Source organism: Populus trichocarpa, chromosome 2 (genome assembly GCF_000002775.5).
Source record: "Populus trichocarpa isolate Nisqually-1 chromosome 2, P.trichocarpa_v4.1, whole genome shotgun sequence".
NCBI classification, from domain to species: Eukaryota; Viridiplantae; Streptophyta; class Magnoliopsida; order Malpighiales; family Salicaceae; genus Populus; species Populus trichocarpa.
The window spans coordinates 23088617-23105360 of record NC_037286.2 but is presented as its reverse complement, the minus strand read 5'-3'; the positions used below and the strand labels follow the sequence as shown (position 1 = coordinate 23105360).

At 37.6% G+C, this 16744-nt stretch overlaps 1 protein-coding gene across 1 annotated transcript; it reads left to right on the top strand.

Moving 5' to 3' along the window:
• Window positions 1-580: 580 nt before the first annotated feature.
• LOC18096542 (protein transport protein SEC23) lies at window positions 581-15804 on the top strand. Its single transcript, XM_024596004.2, is given in 13 exon segments — window positions 581-1084; window positions 1087-1436; window positions 1557-1730; window positions 2089-2250; window positions 3345-3487; window positions 4410-4485; window positions 4571-4746; window positions 4847-4928; window positions 6144-6221; window positions 7223-7384; window positions 7493-7756; window positions 8533-8637; window positions 15451-15804. Coding segments are annotated over 13 exon segments (2280 nt in total). The 5' UTR covers window positions 581-717; the 3' UTR covers window positions 15592-15804.
• The last annotated feature ends 940 nt before the right edge of the window (window positions 15805-16744 follow it).

Below are 16744 nucleotides of genomic sequence, written 5' to 3'. Positions count from 1 at the left end.
TCAACATTAAATTATTTGCCCTTGAGTTTCGTTATTTTTTTACTTTTCTTTCTGTTTGGTTATTCCGAAAGTGGGATGGTAAATTTAACCCGAGTTGGCTTGGAGTTTTTTTGACTTTTTTTTTTATTGAACTTTGTTTTTTTTACTAGGTCATTCTTTTGAAATTCTTTTTGTTTTTATCTCGATCTCATATTATAGGTTGTGAGTTTGTCAAGTTACCTCAAATTGACTTGGGTTTTTTCTTAATTTTATTTTTTTATTTTTATATTTGACATTGGATTATTAGGCCTTGAACTTTATAATTTTTTTTTGCTTTTTTTTCTAAGGGTTCTTTCCGTCTCATATCCCGGGTTGCGTTTTAGTTAATTTCACCTGGGTTATCTCTGATTATTATCAGCTAAATATTATTTTAGTGTTTGAAAAATTTAGTCCAACCTGAAATATAGCATAAACATTGTAATATGCGTGTTTGGGATGGAAATAAATAAATCTAATTTGTTTAGGACAAAATTGATAATAAGTTAAAACATCAGTGACGAAAATGAGCTTATACACACAAAAAAAAATTATTTGGTTTTCAAGAAAAAAGAGAACTTGTGATGGATGCAAAAGAAAGAAATAATAATAAAAATAATAAGAGAGGAAGGAGGATGAAGCAGGCGAGGACTGAGTATTGATACGTAGAATTTTCCGAATCGATTTGGAATTAACTGTGCGATGGGGGAATTTGTGGAGCTGGAAGCTCAGGACGGCGTGAGAATGCCTTGGAACGTGTTGCCGGGCACCAAGCAAGAATCAAGCAACTGTGTGGTACCTGTGTCCGTCATTTACACTCCGATCAAGCCCTTCCCAAACATGCCCGTTCTCCCATATTCTCCACTACGTTGCCGAAACTGTCGCTCCGTCCTCAATCCATTCTGCACCGTCGATTTCTTTGCCAAGCTTTGGATCTGCCCCTTCTGCTTTCAACGGAACCAGTTTCCCCCTCACTATACCGCCATCTCTGACGACAACCTCCCTGCCGAGCTTTTCTCTCAGTATACGACCATCGAGTACGAGGAACCTCAGATGATCTCATCCTCCTCTCCATCATGTTCGTGGTGGACACTTGCATGATCAAGGAGGAGATGGCCTTCCTCAAGTCTGCCCTGTCCCAGGCCATCGAACTCCTCCCTGATAACTCCTTGGTGGGCCTCATTACCTTTGGTACTCTTGTCCACGTTCACGAGCTTGGCTTTGGTGAAACCCCTAAGACCTTCGTTTTCAAGGGCTCCAAGGACGTCTCCAAGGACCAGCTTCTCGAGCAGATGGGCTTCTTTCTCAAGAAGCCCAAGCCCCCCACTAGTGTCATTGCCGGCGCCAAGGATGGCCTCTCTTCCGATAGCATTTCCCGCTTCCTCTTGCCTGCCTCCCAATGCGAATTTACACTCAATTCTGTAATTTCTCATTTCCCTTTTTCTTCTTACTTCATTCATTTTATGATAAGTACAATGTAACTTTTTTTCATCGAGTTGTTTAATTAATCAGCCAAATTTACTAAATGAATAAAAAAAAAGGTCCTGGAGGAGCTGCAGAAAGATCCTTGGCCGGTCCCACCCCATCAGCGGGCTAGCAGGTGCACCGGCACTGCACTCAGTGTGGCTGCTTGTTTGTTAGGAGCTTGTGTTCCTGATTCTGGTGCTAGAATTATGGCTTTCATTGGTGGTCCATCCACTGAAGGACTTGGTTCTGTAAGGACTTCGTTTTCTTTGATTTGCTGTTTATTTTAAGTATTATTTAACTCACTATGCTTGTTGGTTCTAATTCTAAACTGGACTCTGCTTGCTTACATGAATCCTACATGACTAAGCTGCATCTAAACTCGTGTTTCTAAGTTCTAACTCTTACAGCATAATCAATCACCAAGATGCTGACCGCTTCCATGTTTACTCATAGTCAGTCATCCCATTTGCACTGAATTGTTTCTACATCATCTCTTGTCACTTTTATGTGTATACTCATGTAATGACTTTTCTTATACAGTATCCTTTATTTCTTTTTATTTTTATGTTTTTTTTACTGGAATTTTTTTTCCCGTGTTTCTTCTAGATTGTGTCAAAGAATCTCTCCGAACCAATTCGTTCTCACAAGGACATCGATAAGGACTCTGCTAATCATTATCATAAAGCTGTCAAGTTCTACGAGAGACTTGCTAAGCAGCTTGTACATCAAGGTCATGTGCTCAATCTGTTTGCTTGTGCCCTAGACCAGGTAATATCCAACTCTTACAACAAGCACATACTGACCAGCATGCAGTGTGTGTTTAACTTTGAGTACCCAGTATCTATATGTGTATTGATGGAATAAAAGGGGAAATTTAATGAAATTTTACATTCCGTCTGATGCTATATGTATATCTTTTTTTTTAAAAAAAAAATTTCCTTTTGCAAATATCTTGACAAAGGGCACTCCCATAGTAAAGGTCAAACTTCTAATTTGCCTGTTCACTGAAACTTGGGTTTTGTAGTTTTAGAAATATTTTGTGATTGGAGATGCTGCAGAGCTCTATTGCATGCCAAAAAAAAATTAATTTCATTAATGGGGCTATGCTCTTTTTTGTGTCAAATACATATATAATTCTTGAATACTACAATTGCTCCATGTTTGACTGCTTTTTCGTTGGACATCTATTTACTGAGCCTTTTGCTATCCATCTTTTTTGGTCTGACTTTTCTGGATAACTTGGTAATGATTAGCTTTCTTTGTGTCTCTCTCGTTGGGTCTCTAATGGTTTTTGTTCTATACATCTGGGACACAGAAGTCAATAAGATGTTAAGTATTTTGTCAGTCCTACCTACATTTAATACGCTGCTTTCCTATTTTTAAATATGTATTCATCATAAACTGCTGTTATAGTTACTTTCAGCATGTTTGAAACTCTTTGAATTCAATTCAATTTAGAGGTTTTAATGAAATCTCATGTTTGAAACCATTTTGAGTGTCAAGAATTGAATTTCATCTCAAAAAATGGTACAAAGTAAATCAAAAGTCAGCCCCTCTGAATTACATTTCCAATGAGAAGAATTTTAATATTAAAAATAGCTTTCCCAAAATACCCTTCTCGTTTTTTTAGAGACATTTGAAGAAATAAGATGAAGGTGATGAAGGTAATATAGAAAACAAAATGAATTGAATTCTATCTCTTACAAGCATGTGAATTCAACTTATTTATCAATTGAGGTCAATTTGAACACTATAATTGAATTAATTTACAATAGAGAATTGGTTCCAAACAACCTGATTCTTGAATGCTTAATATGAGTTGAAAATCAAGAGGTGCTTCTTTTGCTTGACTTTCTTCCTAGGTGGGGGTTGCTGAACTTAAAGTTGCAATTGAAAGAACTGGTGGGCTTGTCGTGCTTGCAGAAAGCTTTGGCCATTTAGTCTTTAAGGATTCTCTGAGACGCGTTCTCCAGTTGGGTGATTATGATCTTGGACTATCATCAAAGTAAGATTTATTCAATCTCCTTTTATGTTGGTCTATGAAGTTTCCCATTATCCTTTTGAGTTTTTTTATACCCCGCAATGGTCCTGTCACGTGCCAAACTTTCAACTTTACTGAAAAGAAATTATCAATCTATTCATTGTGAGTATTGCCATCAATCTATTCCCATCAATCTATTTATAAGTGATAAACCGAGGTAGCTGTGAATATAACATACTGTAGCAACGTAATTTGTAGTGGTAGCAATAGTATGGACATTAATAAACTGCAAAAACTCAAGTAACTCACATTCAAAGATGTACAATTCTTCTATATATATATATATATATATTTTTTTTAATATTGCTTTTCCTTGGGTTTGTTTTTGGACATAGGATGTAGATCTGGAAGCAAAAATGAAGATAGACCTCAAAATCAATTAGGGGTTTCTTAAATTCTTCAGGGGATATATAATTTTTCTAACAGTATGAAGCAATAGATATTTTTTAGGTTGTAGCATTGCTCTCCATAAAAAACATAGATGTGTACTGTGAAACAAGTGTTGATATTGGTCTCACTTGGTTTGAATTTTGTTATAGTTCTTACGGCATTGGTGTCACTTGATGGTTTTGAATTTGTTTTTCTTAGTTTGTAGCTTAGATAGACCTGTATTATGGAGCAATTTTTTATTGCTTGTGCTTGGTGGTTTACACTTTATTATATTGCTTTATCAAATACAGCAGCTGATACCATTGTTGTTTCCCCAATACAATTTTGTACTTCCTCATAAAACATGTTATATTTCTTAGTTCATGGATGCCTTGAACCTCATGTGATTTGTTCAAAAGTTCCCTTATTTGTTTCCTTATATGTGATATAATTGTATTTTTTTTTTACCTGGACTAGAACTATATTAAGAAATTATTTTTTCACACATGCAATATAGTGGTATATTTGAGGTAAACTGCTCGAAGGATATCAGAGTTCAAGGCATTATTGGTCCTTGTGCATCGCTTGAAAAGGTATGATCCAATGGATTTTTTAATGGTTTTCTTTTTCTTCTTGGCTTTCTTCAATGTAAATTTACTTGTCCATGACTTTGTGCAGAAAGGTCCTTTGTGCTCTGACACAGTTGTAGGCCAGGGAACTACAAGTGCATGGAAGATGTGTGGCCTGGACAAAGCTACAACTTTATGTCTAATATTTGAAATTGCAAAGAAGGACAGCACAGATACTACTGTTCAACCCTCAAGCTATCAATTCTACTTCCAATTGCTGACTTAGTATGCCAAGCTTATGCTTTTTTGAGTGGTTAGTTTCCTGTTATTTTTTTCTTGGAAAAGATGGATGGGTCTCTGACTTATTAATAAAAATTTGCTACAGCTATCAGCATAGTGGTGGTCAAATGAGGCTTCGCGTAACAACCCTCTCAAGAAGATGGGTTGCTGGACTTGGAAGTGCTCAGGCAAGCTCTGCTGTGCTCTTGTATGTGATGCATTATTGTTCCATTTGTTTTTCTTGGATTGGCTAATCCTATTAGAGCTTAAACAAACATGGATGTTCGTCATCGAATAAAACACGATCTCATTATTAATCAGGACTCATTTAGGAAATAAAGTAACTAATATATTTATAGGTGTATGACTAGAAAGTCTACGTAGCCAGGAGTTTTAGTCACCGATCTAAGGGGCATCATGTACTTAATATCATTACCCTGCACATTATTACAAACTTTTTAATATTTTTCATTTATGTTCATGTTGCTTTATTAAGAGAATATCAATTGTATTTATGAAAAATCTGGTCCAATAGAACTGGGATATATTTGGGAGAAAAATAGAAGTGAAGACATCATGTAACGAACTTATTTAATATGCCACACCTGTCTTGTTTCTTGCATGATGAGTAGTCATATATCAAATCCATGAATAGCAGAAAAAAAAGTTGCCCTAATGAAAATATGACCTTCTAAGCTACTCTCACCATGCCATACCCATTCCTCTGTTGCAGGAAAAAAACCCGCATTAATCTGACATGGGGGCATGGGTTTTTCTAATCTGTCTTTGAATATTGTAGCTATTTTTTTTTTCATATTTGTTATCAGGAGCTTGAAATTTCTCATACGAGTGTAGTGAATTCCAGTGATGCTCTCATTTTATATATAAGCAACAAAGTGCCACCTAGACTTGATGTAGTGATGAAAGGTGATATCATGGCAGCATAGGAGATCGGGGTGTTGACAGGCAGTATGTCGTGCAGAATAAAATACTGTCAAGCTTCTCAACCTTTTGTCCCTAATTTTATAGTTTATTAAAAATATATCCTGTGATCTTCCAGAACAACTTGGGCTTTGCAATGATGCATGTCAATATTGTGTGTGAAAAGACATAATAGGAGGATAGATAGACTTTGCACATATTAATTTAGTTACTAAAAGTTTGGTGAGGTAATATGCATATTGACCACACACGCACACAGATCTATCTGTTGGTGCTTGGAATCGTATTCAATATTTGGTTTACTGTTTGCACTTTCCACAAATTAATAAAATAGAAAATGGTGGTCAGATCATTCTTTCATCTTATGCAGGGTATGGATCAATTTTTCTTCCTTCTTTTTCTTCTTTTGGGTGCTAGTGAATTTTTATTTGTAATTCTCAATCTATTTTAATATGCTTTAGGACTTGATTGCTGGATTCGACCAAGAAGCAGCTGCTGTAGCTATGGCACGCCTAGTGTCTTTCAAAATGGAAAATGAGGTAACCATCAAATCTTCGATGGCTTTTGTAAATTCTTGGATATGGAATAGTGAGGGTTATCAATGAGATTTATTCTGAGAAGCTCTCCGTTGTGCTGAAAGACACGCACCACCACATTTACAAACAAACAGTGAGTAATCAATTGAGTCCAGTAACCCCTCTTTATTTTAGAAAGTACCTCTAATTGATGGTTTGCGAAGATAAGAATGAGTATCTAGGAACAAGCCACTTTTCAGTTTTAGGGAATTTTCAAACAGATTTTTGGGGTTTTTTTCCCCTTGAAGAAGTAATTTTAAGGAACTCCCTGACTTATTAGATTCAAAAGGAAAAAATATTTTTATGGAAGACCTAGAAACATTTTTATATTTTGATTTTCAAGATAAAAAATCTTGCCCTTTCTAAGCTAGTGGATAACCAAGAGAAACACATTGTCATGCTTGAGGTTCAAATTTTAAATTTTGAGCGATTGTATGTGTCAGTGCTGGCATTGCAAAGACATCCAAAAATTCATAATTTGAATATGAATATGAAGGTTTTGCATGAAAAAGTGCTTCATATGGACTCTGACCACATTATAAAAGGGGTGGGTCCGCGATTGACACTATAAGTTGCTGTAGCCCCCCCCCCCCCCCTCAAAAAAAGAAAATGAAGTAAGGAGGTAAATTGACTTCAAATCTTTAACATTCACAATATGTCAATGCTTTCTCTCCACAGCCCCATTTTTGTTGTGGAGTGACACACTGTTTTGGAAGAACCTTCAAACTTTGAAAATCAGGGGCTCTTTTTCCATGAAATTGTTTTGCTGTTGCTTTATTGCTAGCATAGTTTGAGGGGTGATGAAACAGTTGTCTAGAAAATACTGATATATGCCCAAGTTATTACAGATTTGGAAAAACGGTCTCTTTGTTAAGTAGGCTTGTGTTACTTTAGTAGAATAGTAATAGGTATTTGGCATTTTAACCATTCTGTTATTGCGTTGTTTGATGATACCTGTCAAGAAGGTTGAGTTTGACCCCATAAGATGGCTAGACAAAGCTTTGATACATCTATGTGCTCGATTTGGAGACTATCAGAAGGGTAGTTCATCTTCTTTCAGCCTATCTTCACGGCTTTCAATATTTCCTCAATTTATGTTTCATTTACGACGTTCTCAGTTTGTCCAGGTAATATAATGAATTCGAGATTTATTTGTTAAGCACTTATTCTTAAAAAAAATTAATCAGTTAGGTCCTTTGAAATCCTTATATGCTCCAGTTAATGTTATTCTACAGGTCTTCAACAACAGCCCAGATGAGACAGCATACTTTAGAGTTATACTGAATCGTGAAAATGTTGCCAATTCAGTTGTGATGATACAGCCTTCATTGATTTCTTATTCGTTTCATTCAGGACCGGAACCAGCACTTCTTGATGTTGCTGCCATTGCAGCTGATAGAATTCTGCTTCTAGACTCTTATTTCACTATTGTCATTTTTGATGGGGCAACAATTGCTCAATGGCGGAAAGCTGGATATCATAATCAACCTGAACATCAGGTACTCTGTTCTGTTAAGATGACATGATACTATTGTCATTTTTGATGGGGCAACAATTGCTCAATGGCGGAAAGCTGGATATCATAATCAACCTGAACATCAGGTACTCTGTTCTGTTAAGATGACATGATATGAGCCATATGAAAAAAACATGCCTTTTAATTTATAGGCCGCCTCCATTCCTGAAACTGACATATAATCAAGGACATTCTTAATAGTGAGAGATTCTAAATCCTTGACTTAATTGACATGGTTGCTAACTTCAGAAAATGAACTTCACTCCCATGACATCAGCATGGTGATCACTATTTTGACCAGTTCACTGTGATATGGTATACACTTGCTTGGTCTCCCAAAGTATACAAAGTGATAAATGTTTAGTAGCCGTTTCTTGTTCTCTTTTTTTCTTATTTATTGCAGTTCTATCTCATTATATCACATTGTGTTCTGAGCTTAGTTTTTCAATCTTAGCTCTATGTTAGAGGTGCAGAGAATCACCATTAAGTTACAAAAATTGTTCTTGATGACAAATCATGTTAATATACAATCCAACAAGTAGGTGGCATCAGATATTACCCGCAGATTATCTCACAATATATACTCCCATAAAATATCTTCAGATGTCATATTTTTTTTTCCAGTCAGTGGTTGCATTTTGGTTTACGGTGAAAGAGGCACGTGGTTTTGGAACCTAGTGGCAGTGGTGATGCTGCCTCCATCATCTCTCTTTTATTGCCCCGCTTCCTCTTTTTATGATATCATTTTTGTCCTTGCAGGCATTTGCCCAGCTGCTGCAAGCTCCTCGAGATGACACAGATGAAATAATCAAGGAAAGGTTTCCAGTTCCTCGCTTGGTCATTTGTGATCAGCATGGTTCACAGGTGCTCTCTTATTTATGAAACTTCTGAATTGAAAATAAGCATTCAATTATGGATAACATGAGTTTGCTTTTTTTTTTTCTTTTGATAAGCAGCTCGGGTTTGCTCTTATTCATTGTTCCTCTTTCTTAAAAGATTGACCTCTGACTTTTACCCCTACTTGTTGATTGTGACTGGAAGTTTAAGTTTGCACCACAATTTACATATTGTAGTACCAGTGTTGTTAACATGAACCATAGGCACTGGGCAGAAGGCTTTGCGGCTAAACACTTTCAAGTTAGCAAGGCACTTCACCAGCTACCAAGGCATACAAGGCTCTTTTCCAAGAGCCTACACAAGGGATAAGTGTGTGCCTAGGTGAACAAGATGCTATCATCATTATCATCTGTCTCTTTATTGTTATTTATAAAGTGATGTGCCGTGAATGATTTGAAAATCGGCAACAATGAATCTGACGAAAATAGATGAAGGATAGGTCTGGTTGGTTGTCTTTCTTTTGATGTTTAGGCTGGATTATAGTGATTTTAAGGTAAATAAGATGGAGGATGGACTAGAATGATACTTTGATAAGTCGATTTGGACGCCACAAAGATCAATCTAGGATTTCGACGCCACACTCTTTGTGATTGAAGAGTGATAAGTCAAGTAGGATTTTTCACAAAATCAATTTGGAAGAACAACTCTTAATTCTTTGAATTAAGTTTCAAATCTTGGTCAAAGTGTTTATTACATATTTTGATACTATATTTATAATTGGAACATCCCTTCATAGTTAGGAAAATTCAACATGACAGAAGTAGCCTAAAAATTAGACTTTGACAAAGTAACTAGACAAATTTAACTAGCACACGTTTTCTGACCTTAATTGAAACATAAACAGACCAAATTTAAAACAGCTACAAATTCTTGCACAAAAGTCCAATGCAATCATGGTTAGACAATCTAGAAAGATCACGTTCTGAACTTGAAATCCACCTAGATTGGTCTTGTCTTCACATGCAATGGATGACTTCAAAATCGGGTTCAAATTTATCTACTATTCTGACCGTAAACAGCATCAATTTCTTCACTTATTTGCATTATCAATCCAAACTCAAGTAGCCCAACATCAAAAGAACCATTAAGGGCTTTTCCCATGTCCAAGTTTCAATTGTAGGCAAATAAGAACCTTTGAACCAATTCCAAATAGATTGCTAGCTTTTAACTCCGAAGCAGCTTCAATCATTCCAATTTGACTCATCAAGACCCTTTGCAGTTGTTTCGCTCTCGCTCTTGTTATTGGGCCATCTGAATCTTCTTGTAGATTAGGTTTAACTTTACAAGATGGATTGTAAGTTGCGTCTAAACTAAATTAAAGGTGAGGGCCTTTACTCTTTCTTCTGTAGATATGTTATCCCTTCCTTCCGGCTATGGTATGGGGGAAGGGAAGTGAGATCTACCAATTTCTTTTTAGATGAGTGGCCGCACTATGATCATTCAGGAGACATGGTCCCACGCGCTACACAAAAGAATGAATTGTTATGCGGTCAGAAAACTCAAACGCATTCACTCATAGGACAATCCTTTCAGACAGTAGTTGACTAATCTTTTCTTTGGCGGCAGACATCTCCTGGCATCTCCATCACTCTTTTCATAGTTGCCCACATTGTTAACTGTCATGCTTTCGTTGTCACCTATTTTGTTCTCCAAGGATTGGGACAACAACAGAAAGAGGTGAGTTTCCGCTGATACAGTACCCCTCTACGAGTTATTCTTAGTGGAAGGACGTGCATTCTAGAGTAAAAGGAGATGCCCAGGGGATGTCTGCCGCCAAAGAAAAGATTAGTCAACTATTGTCTGAAAGGATTGTCCTATATGTGAATGCGTTTGAGTTTTTTGACCACATAACAATTCATTCTTTTGTGTAGCGCGTGGGACCATGTCTCCCGAATGATCATAGTGCGGCCACTCATCTAAAAAAAAATTGGTAGATCTCACTTCCTTTCCCCCATACCATAGCCGGAAGGAAGGGATAGCATATCTACAGAAGAAAGAGTAAAGGCCCTCACCTTTAATTTAGTTTAGACGCAGCTTACAATCCATCTTGTAAAGCTAAACCTAATCTACAAGAAGATTCAGATGGCCCAATAACAAGAGCGAGAGCGAAACAACTGCAAAGGGCCTTGACGAGTCAAATTGGAATGATTGAAGCTGCTTCGGAGTTAAAAGCTAGCAATCTATTTGGAATTGGTTCAAAGGTTCTTATTTGCTTACAATTGAAACTTGGACATGAGAAAAGCCCTTAATGGTTCTTTTGATGTTGGGCTACTTGAGTTTGGATTGATAATGCAAATAAATGAAGAAATTGATGCTGTTTACGGTCAGAATAGTAGATAAATTTGAACCCGATTTTGAAGTCATCCATTGCATGTGAAGACAAGACTAATCTAGGTGGATTTCAAGTTCGGAACGTGATCTTTCTAGATTGTCCAACCATGATTGCATTGGACTTTTGTGCAAGAAGTTCTAGTCGTTTTAAATTTGGTATGTTTATGTTTCAATTAAGGTCAGAAAACGTGTGCTAGTTAAATTTGTCTAGATACTTTGTCAAAGTCTAATTTTTGGGTTTGACTTCTGTCATGTTGAATTTTCTTAACTATGGAGGGATGTTCCAATTATAAATATAGTATCAGAATATGTAATAAACACTTTGGCCAATATTTGAAACTTAATTCAAAGAATTAAGAGTTGTTCTTTCAAATTGATTTTGTGAATAATCTTACCTGACTTATCACTCTTCAATCACAAAGAGTGTGGTGTCGAAATCCTAGATTGATCTTTGTGGTGTCCAGATTGACTTATCAAAGTATCATTATAGTCTATCCTCCATCTTATTTACCTTAAAATCACTATAATCCAGCCTAAACACCAAAAGAAAGACAACCAACTAGACCTATCCTTCATCCATTTTCGTTGGATTCATTGTTGTTGATTTTCGAATCATTTACGGCACATCATTTGGTATCAGTTGCGATCTAAGGCAGGAGCAAAAAGGCTTGCTGGAATTGAGGTTGATAAACTTAATTATGGCTGGAGATAAAGAAGATTTGCCAAGAGGGTTAAGTTTGGCACAGGTTATGGGCTTACAACTATCTCATGCTGAGATTCGGGATGAAATGACTGGAATTCGTGAACAGTTGAATACTCTTATGCAAATGATGCAAAGAAATAATTTGCAACCCCAACAGAGGCAAGCACTAAGGGTGCCACGAAATGATATTATAGAAGCTGACGAAGATCCAAATGGGGATGATGAGGCTGACGATAGGGGCAGACCAAGAAGGCAGAATTATAATCCTCTTAATGGTCTCAAACTTAAGATTCCACTGTTTAGAGGAAGTAGTTCACCCGAGGAATACTTTGAGTGGATTCAGAAGGTTAAAAAGGTGTTTGAATGGTATGAATATTCTAAAGAAAGGAAGTGCAAGGTGGCAGCACTTGAGTTTACGGATTATGCTCTTTTATGGTGGGAAAACTTAAAGATTCAGAGGAGAAGGGATGGAGAAGAGGAGATTACAATGTGGGCAACTATGAAAAGAGTGATGGAGAAGAGATTTGTTCCTAATTACTATAAACAGGAGCTATACATAGACTTCAGACTTTGCGACAAGGATCTTTGAGCGTGGAAGAGTATGTGAAAGAGTTTGAGTTTCTGCTGATTCGATGTGAATTGATGGAACCCCAAGAGCAAACAATAGCTAGATTTCTTGGAGGGTTGAGGAAGGATATAGCTAATGTTGTTGAATTACAGCCGTACATCTTTCTTGAGGAAGTTATAAAGCTTGCAACTCGAGTAGAGAGGCAGCAGAAACGAGGTGTCCGAACTGGTGTTACTACGTTAAGCACGACAAGGGTTGTTTCTACGCCTACACGAACATGGAGCACACCTAAACGAGATGAGAAGGTGGAGTTTAGTAAGGGGAATACCAGTTCTGATTCTTTGAAGGGAAAGGAGAAAGTGACAGAACCTCAACATCCTAGGAGGTCTCGGGACATCAAGTGCTTAGGACATGGGCACATTGCTTCGGAATGTCCAAATAAAAGGGTGATGATTTTGCATGGGGATCATGGAGAGCTGATCAGTGGAGATGAGGTTGAAACTGAAGATGAAGATGAGGTACAAGTGGCTGAACAAGAAAAGGATTTCGAACCAGTGAAGGGAGATTTGTTGGTTGTGCAACGGGTTCTGAATGCACAAATTGACATTAGTGATGAGCAACGCGAGAACATCTTTCATACTCGATGTCAGATTCAAGATAAGGTGTGTGAGATGGTCATTGATAATGGAAGTTGCACTAATGTTGCGTCAACAACCTTGGTGGAGAAATTGGGTTTAACTACCATTCCACATCCCAGGCCGTATAGTTTGCGATGGCTGAATAAGAATGGGGAGATTCGGGTGACAAAGCAAGTCCGTGTACCCTTTTCCATTAAAACCTATCATGACGAGGTTTTGTGTGACGTTACGCCGATGTCAGCTAGCCATTTGTTGTTGGGTCATCCATGGCAGTTTGATAAGGATGTGACCTACAATGGACGAAAGAACACTTATTATTTTATGATGAATGGAAAGAAGGTGAACTTGTTACCATTGAGTTCTCAACAGGTTAGAGAGGATCAGTTACGAAGCCAACAAAAGGAGGTGAAATCACGTAAGGGGCTGTTGTTAACCAAAAAAGAAGACATCAAACAGGCATTAGCTTCGGTGGGGGTTGTTTTCATGATTTGGGCAAAACAATTACTACAAGTAGAAGGATTGGACTTGCCAAGACAGATTAAGGAATTACTTGAAGAAGTTAAAGATGTGTTTCCAGATGAATTACCTAAAGGGTTACCAACTATCCGTGGAATTAAGCATCAAATTGATTTGGTGCCGGGAGCTTCACTTCCTAATAGACTAGCATTAGAGGAAGCAAAAGAGATTCAAAGGCAGGTTGGTGAGCTCCTAGAGAAGGGCTATGTGCGAGAATCACTTAGTCTATGTTCTGTACCTACTTTGCTTGTACCGAAGAAAGATGGTATCATGAGGATGTGTATGGACAGCTGCGCTATCAACAAAATAACAGTTAAGTATTGATTTCCTATACCTAGACTTGATGATTTACTTGATGAGTTGCATGGTGCTGCATTGTTTTCTAAAGTCGATTTAATGAGTGGTTGTCACCAAATTAGAATGAAAGAGGAAGATGAATGGAAAACAGCATTTAAAACTAAATAGGGGTTATATGAATGGATGGTAATGTCGTTTGGGTTATCTAATGCGCCTGGTACATTTACGAGGCTTATGAATCATGTTTTGAGAAAGTATATTGGGTTGTTTGTTGTAGTATATTTTGACGATATCCTGGTGCATAACAAGACCTTTGATGATCATGTGAAGCATCTTAGAGTTGTGTTTGAAACTTTGCGAGATTTTAAGTTGTATGGGAAACTCACAAAGTGTTACTTCTATAAAGAAAGTGTCGTGTTTCTTGGATATATTATCTCTAGCAGAGGAGTTAAGGTTGATGAGGAGAAAATTGAGGCAATTCGGGACTGGCCAAAACCTGCTAGTATCGCTGATGTGAGGAGTTTCCATGGTTTAGCTTCTTTCTACAGGTGATGTGTGAAAGACTTCAGCTCTATTGTTGCTTCTATGACAGAATGATGTGCATCATGGGAATTATGATGTGAAAAGTGTGTCTAGGCACACACTTATCCTCTTGCATCATTTGAATTTTCCCAACTTTGAAGAGATGTTTCAATTATGATGTGTATTATGGGAATTATAATCCATCTCGTAAAGCTAAATCTAATATGCAAGAGGATTTAGATGGTCTAATTCTCTTTAAACACTTTCAAGCTACCAAGGCACTTCACCAGCTACCAAGGCACACAAGGCTCTTTTCCAAGAGCCTACACAAGGGATAAGTGTGTGCCTAGGTGAACAAGATGCTATCATCACTATCATCTGTCTCTTTATTGTTATTTATAAAGGCTACTGTGTTTATGTCATCGTTTTTGTTCGGCCCATAACAGTTTCCTGAAGCAAGCTGAAAAGGGAGAAACATTTGAAGAGAGAGATGTTTGCCAGTCTTATGCTTTACATGGATAATGTTTCTATCCTTCTCAGAATGGGATAGTGGTAGATTCATTGTTTGAACAATTTTCTTATCATTTAATAGTTTTATGTTATTGATAATACTTTTTGCCTGTTAGTAAACAGAATTTTCAAACCTATGTAGAATTTGAGCAGAACCTTTATCAACAACATTTGAGAGGCCATTTGAGCTAATAGGCTAATTAAATTGTCATTGTTATGACTGTTGTTTCTCCTTCTCCTATTTTCTAGAAGAGCTTTCTTCCGTTGTCTTACAAATAGTATTATTACACATTTTACATGTTGAAAGTACATGCATATGCTTGCTTTTTGCACCTTGTGGCTAGGCTCTAGGGCTTTTAGTACCATGTGCTTCTTGTGCATGTAGGCAACACTTTGTAGAAGCTGACAACTAACCCTTCAAAGCAAATACATCTGCTTAATGTCAGTTCTCTGAACTGTTTTGAACAGAGGTTTTGCCGTTTCCTATTATCCTCAGCTGAATAAAGACAGGTTTGCTGCATATGCTTTGCTATGCATCCAAACTGAAACTATTTCTTCAAGTGTCATATGTCTTGGATGATTGGCCGAATGTCCTGGTATTAGATGCATGGATATCGGCCCTGTTGTAATCACATTATTTAATACATGTGTTTAATTTGATACTGTGTGTCAGCTAACATTGTTATTCGATGCAGGCCCGTTTTCTTCTGGCAAAATTGAACCCTTCTGCTTCATACAACTCCGATTCTCCTCTTCCCGGTGGAGATGTCTTGTTTATCGATGACGCGAGCTTTGAGGCCTTCTTGGATCATCTTCAAAGACTAGTAGTTCAATGAGACCATTTTTACTAGCAATCTTGTAAAATTTATCACCTCAGAGTTCTGTACAGTTGTTCTAGGATTTTTATAGGCTACGTAATTTTCTGATTTTACTTTCTTGCAAAAATCTTGTCACAACTTGATTTGCTAAAACAGCAAATTCAGGTTCATTTTGACAAATAGACAGTGCAATGATAATTCATTTAGTTACACTAAAAGTGGCATTCTAAAGCTGGTTTGTGCATCGCAAGACTGATCTACCTCCTCTCTGATCTGGTAAAAGGTGTTCAGTCATACCGAATTAATGGTATCAGAGAAACTCCCCTATCCATGGCTAGACCTAGAGTGTGAACATATGTTTATCTCCTACTACACAACACGTCTTCAGCCCTAGCTTCCCTGTTATATTTTCTCTAGGAAAACAAAGGCCTAACAGGGAGCTTAATCGGGAACCTCAACAACACCAACATCTGCGCATACAGTTCACTTCTAATAGAAATCAGATGCTTCATGAGTGAAGGTCAAGAGTTGCATTCGAGAAGGTAGTGTTGCATTGTAATTTCTTATCTGCGTTAAAGGGAAGTAGTGCATGAAATGATGATCGTTTTTTGTAACATGAAATTCCTACTGACATGGACGGCCTGGTGGCTGGTGCTTTGTCAAACTCATTCTCCGGCATTGTTTGTGTCGCAAGAGTCCCTCAGATTGGTGATGCAATCGCCATTATTTGGAATATCCCTTGAAACCAAATTAACTAACACATAATCTCATGTTTTGCCGTAGTCAGTATCAGCACCACCTCCTCTTCCCAGGAGAAACAGAAATCTTAGCTCTGCAAATTATACCATGCCGCCTGAATCCAGCAATCCCTCTGTCGACTTTTGATCCCTACTCGACATGTTCATCATCATCATCCAAAGCCGGCCACCATCTACCTCCATCCAACCGCTCCGCATGTTCTACTCAGTCCTCCAAGTCGTCCTACTGGCAACCTTGGAGTAACACCAACAGATGAGGCACCTTTATCCTCTCAGGAAGGAAGAGCATCGATACGCCATCCAGACACTCCGCCACTGTCTCCATTTCCACTTCTCTTTCCCCATTCATCTTTAAGATGCAAGAGTGGAGTTCTTGCTTTTCCTTTTCCTTTAAATCGAAGAATGCCCCTGAT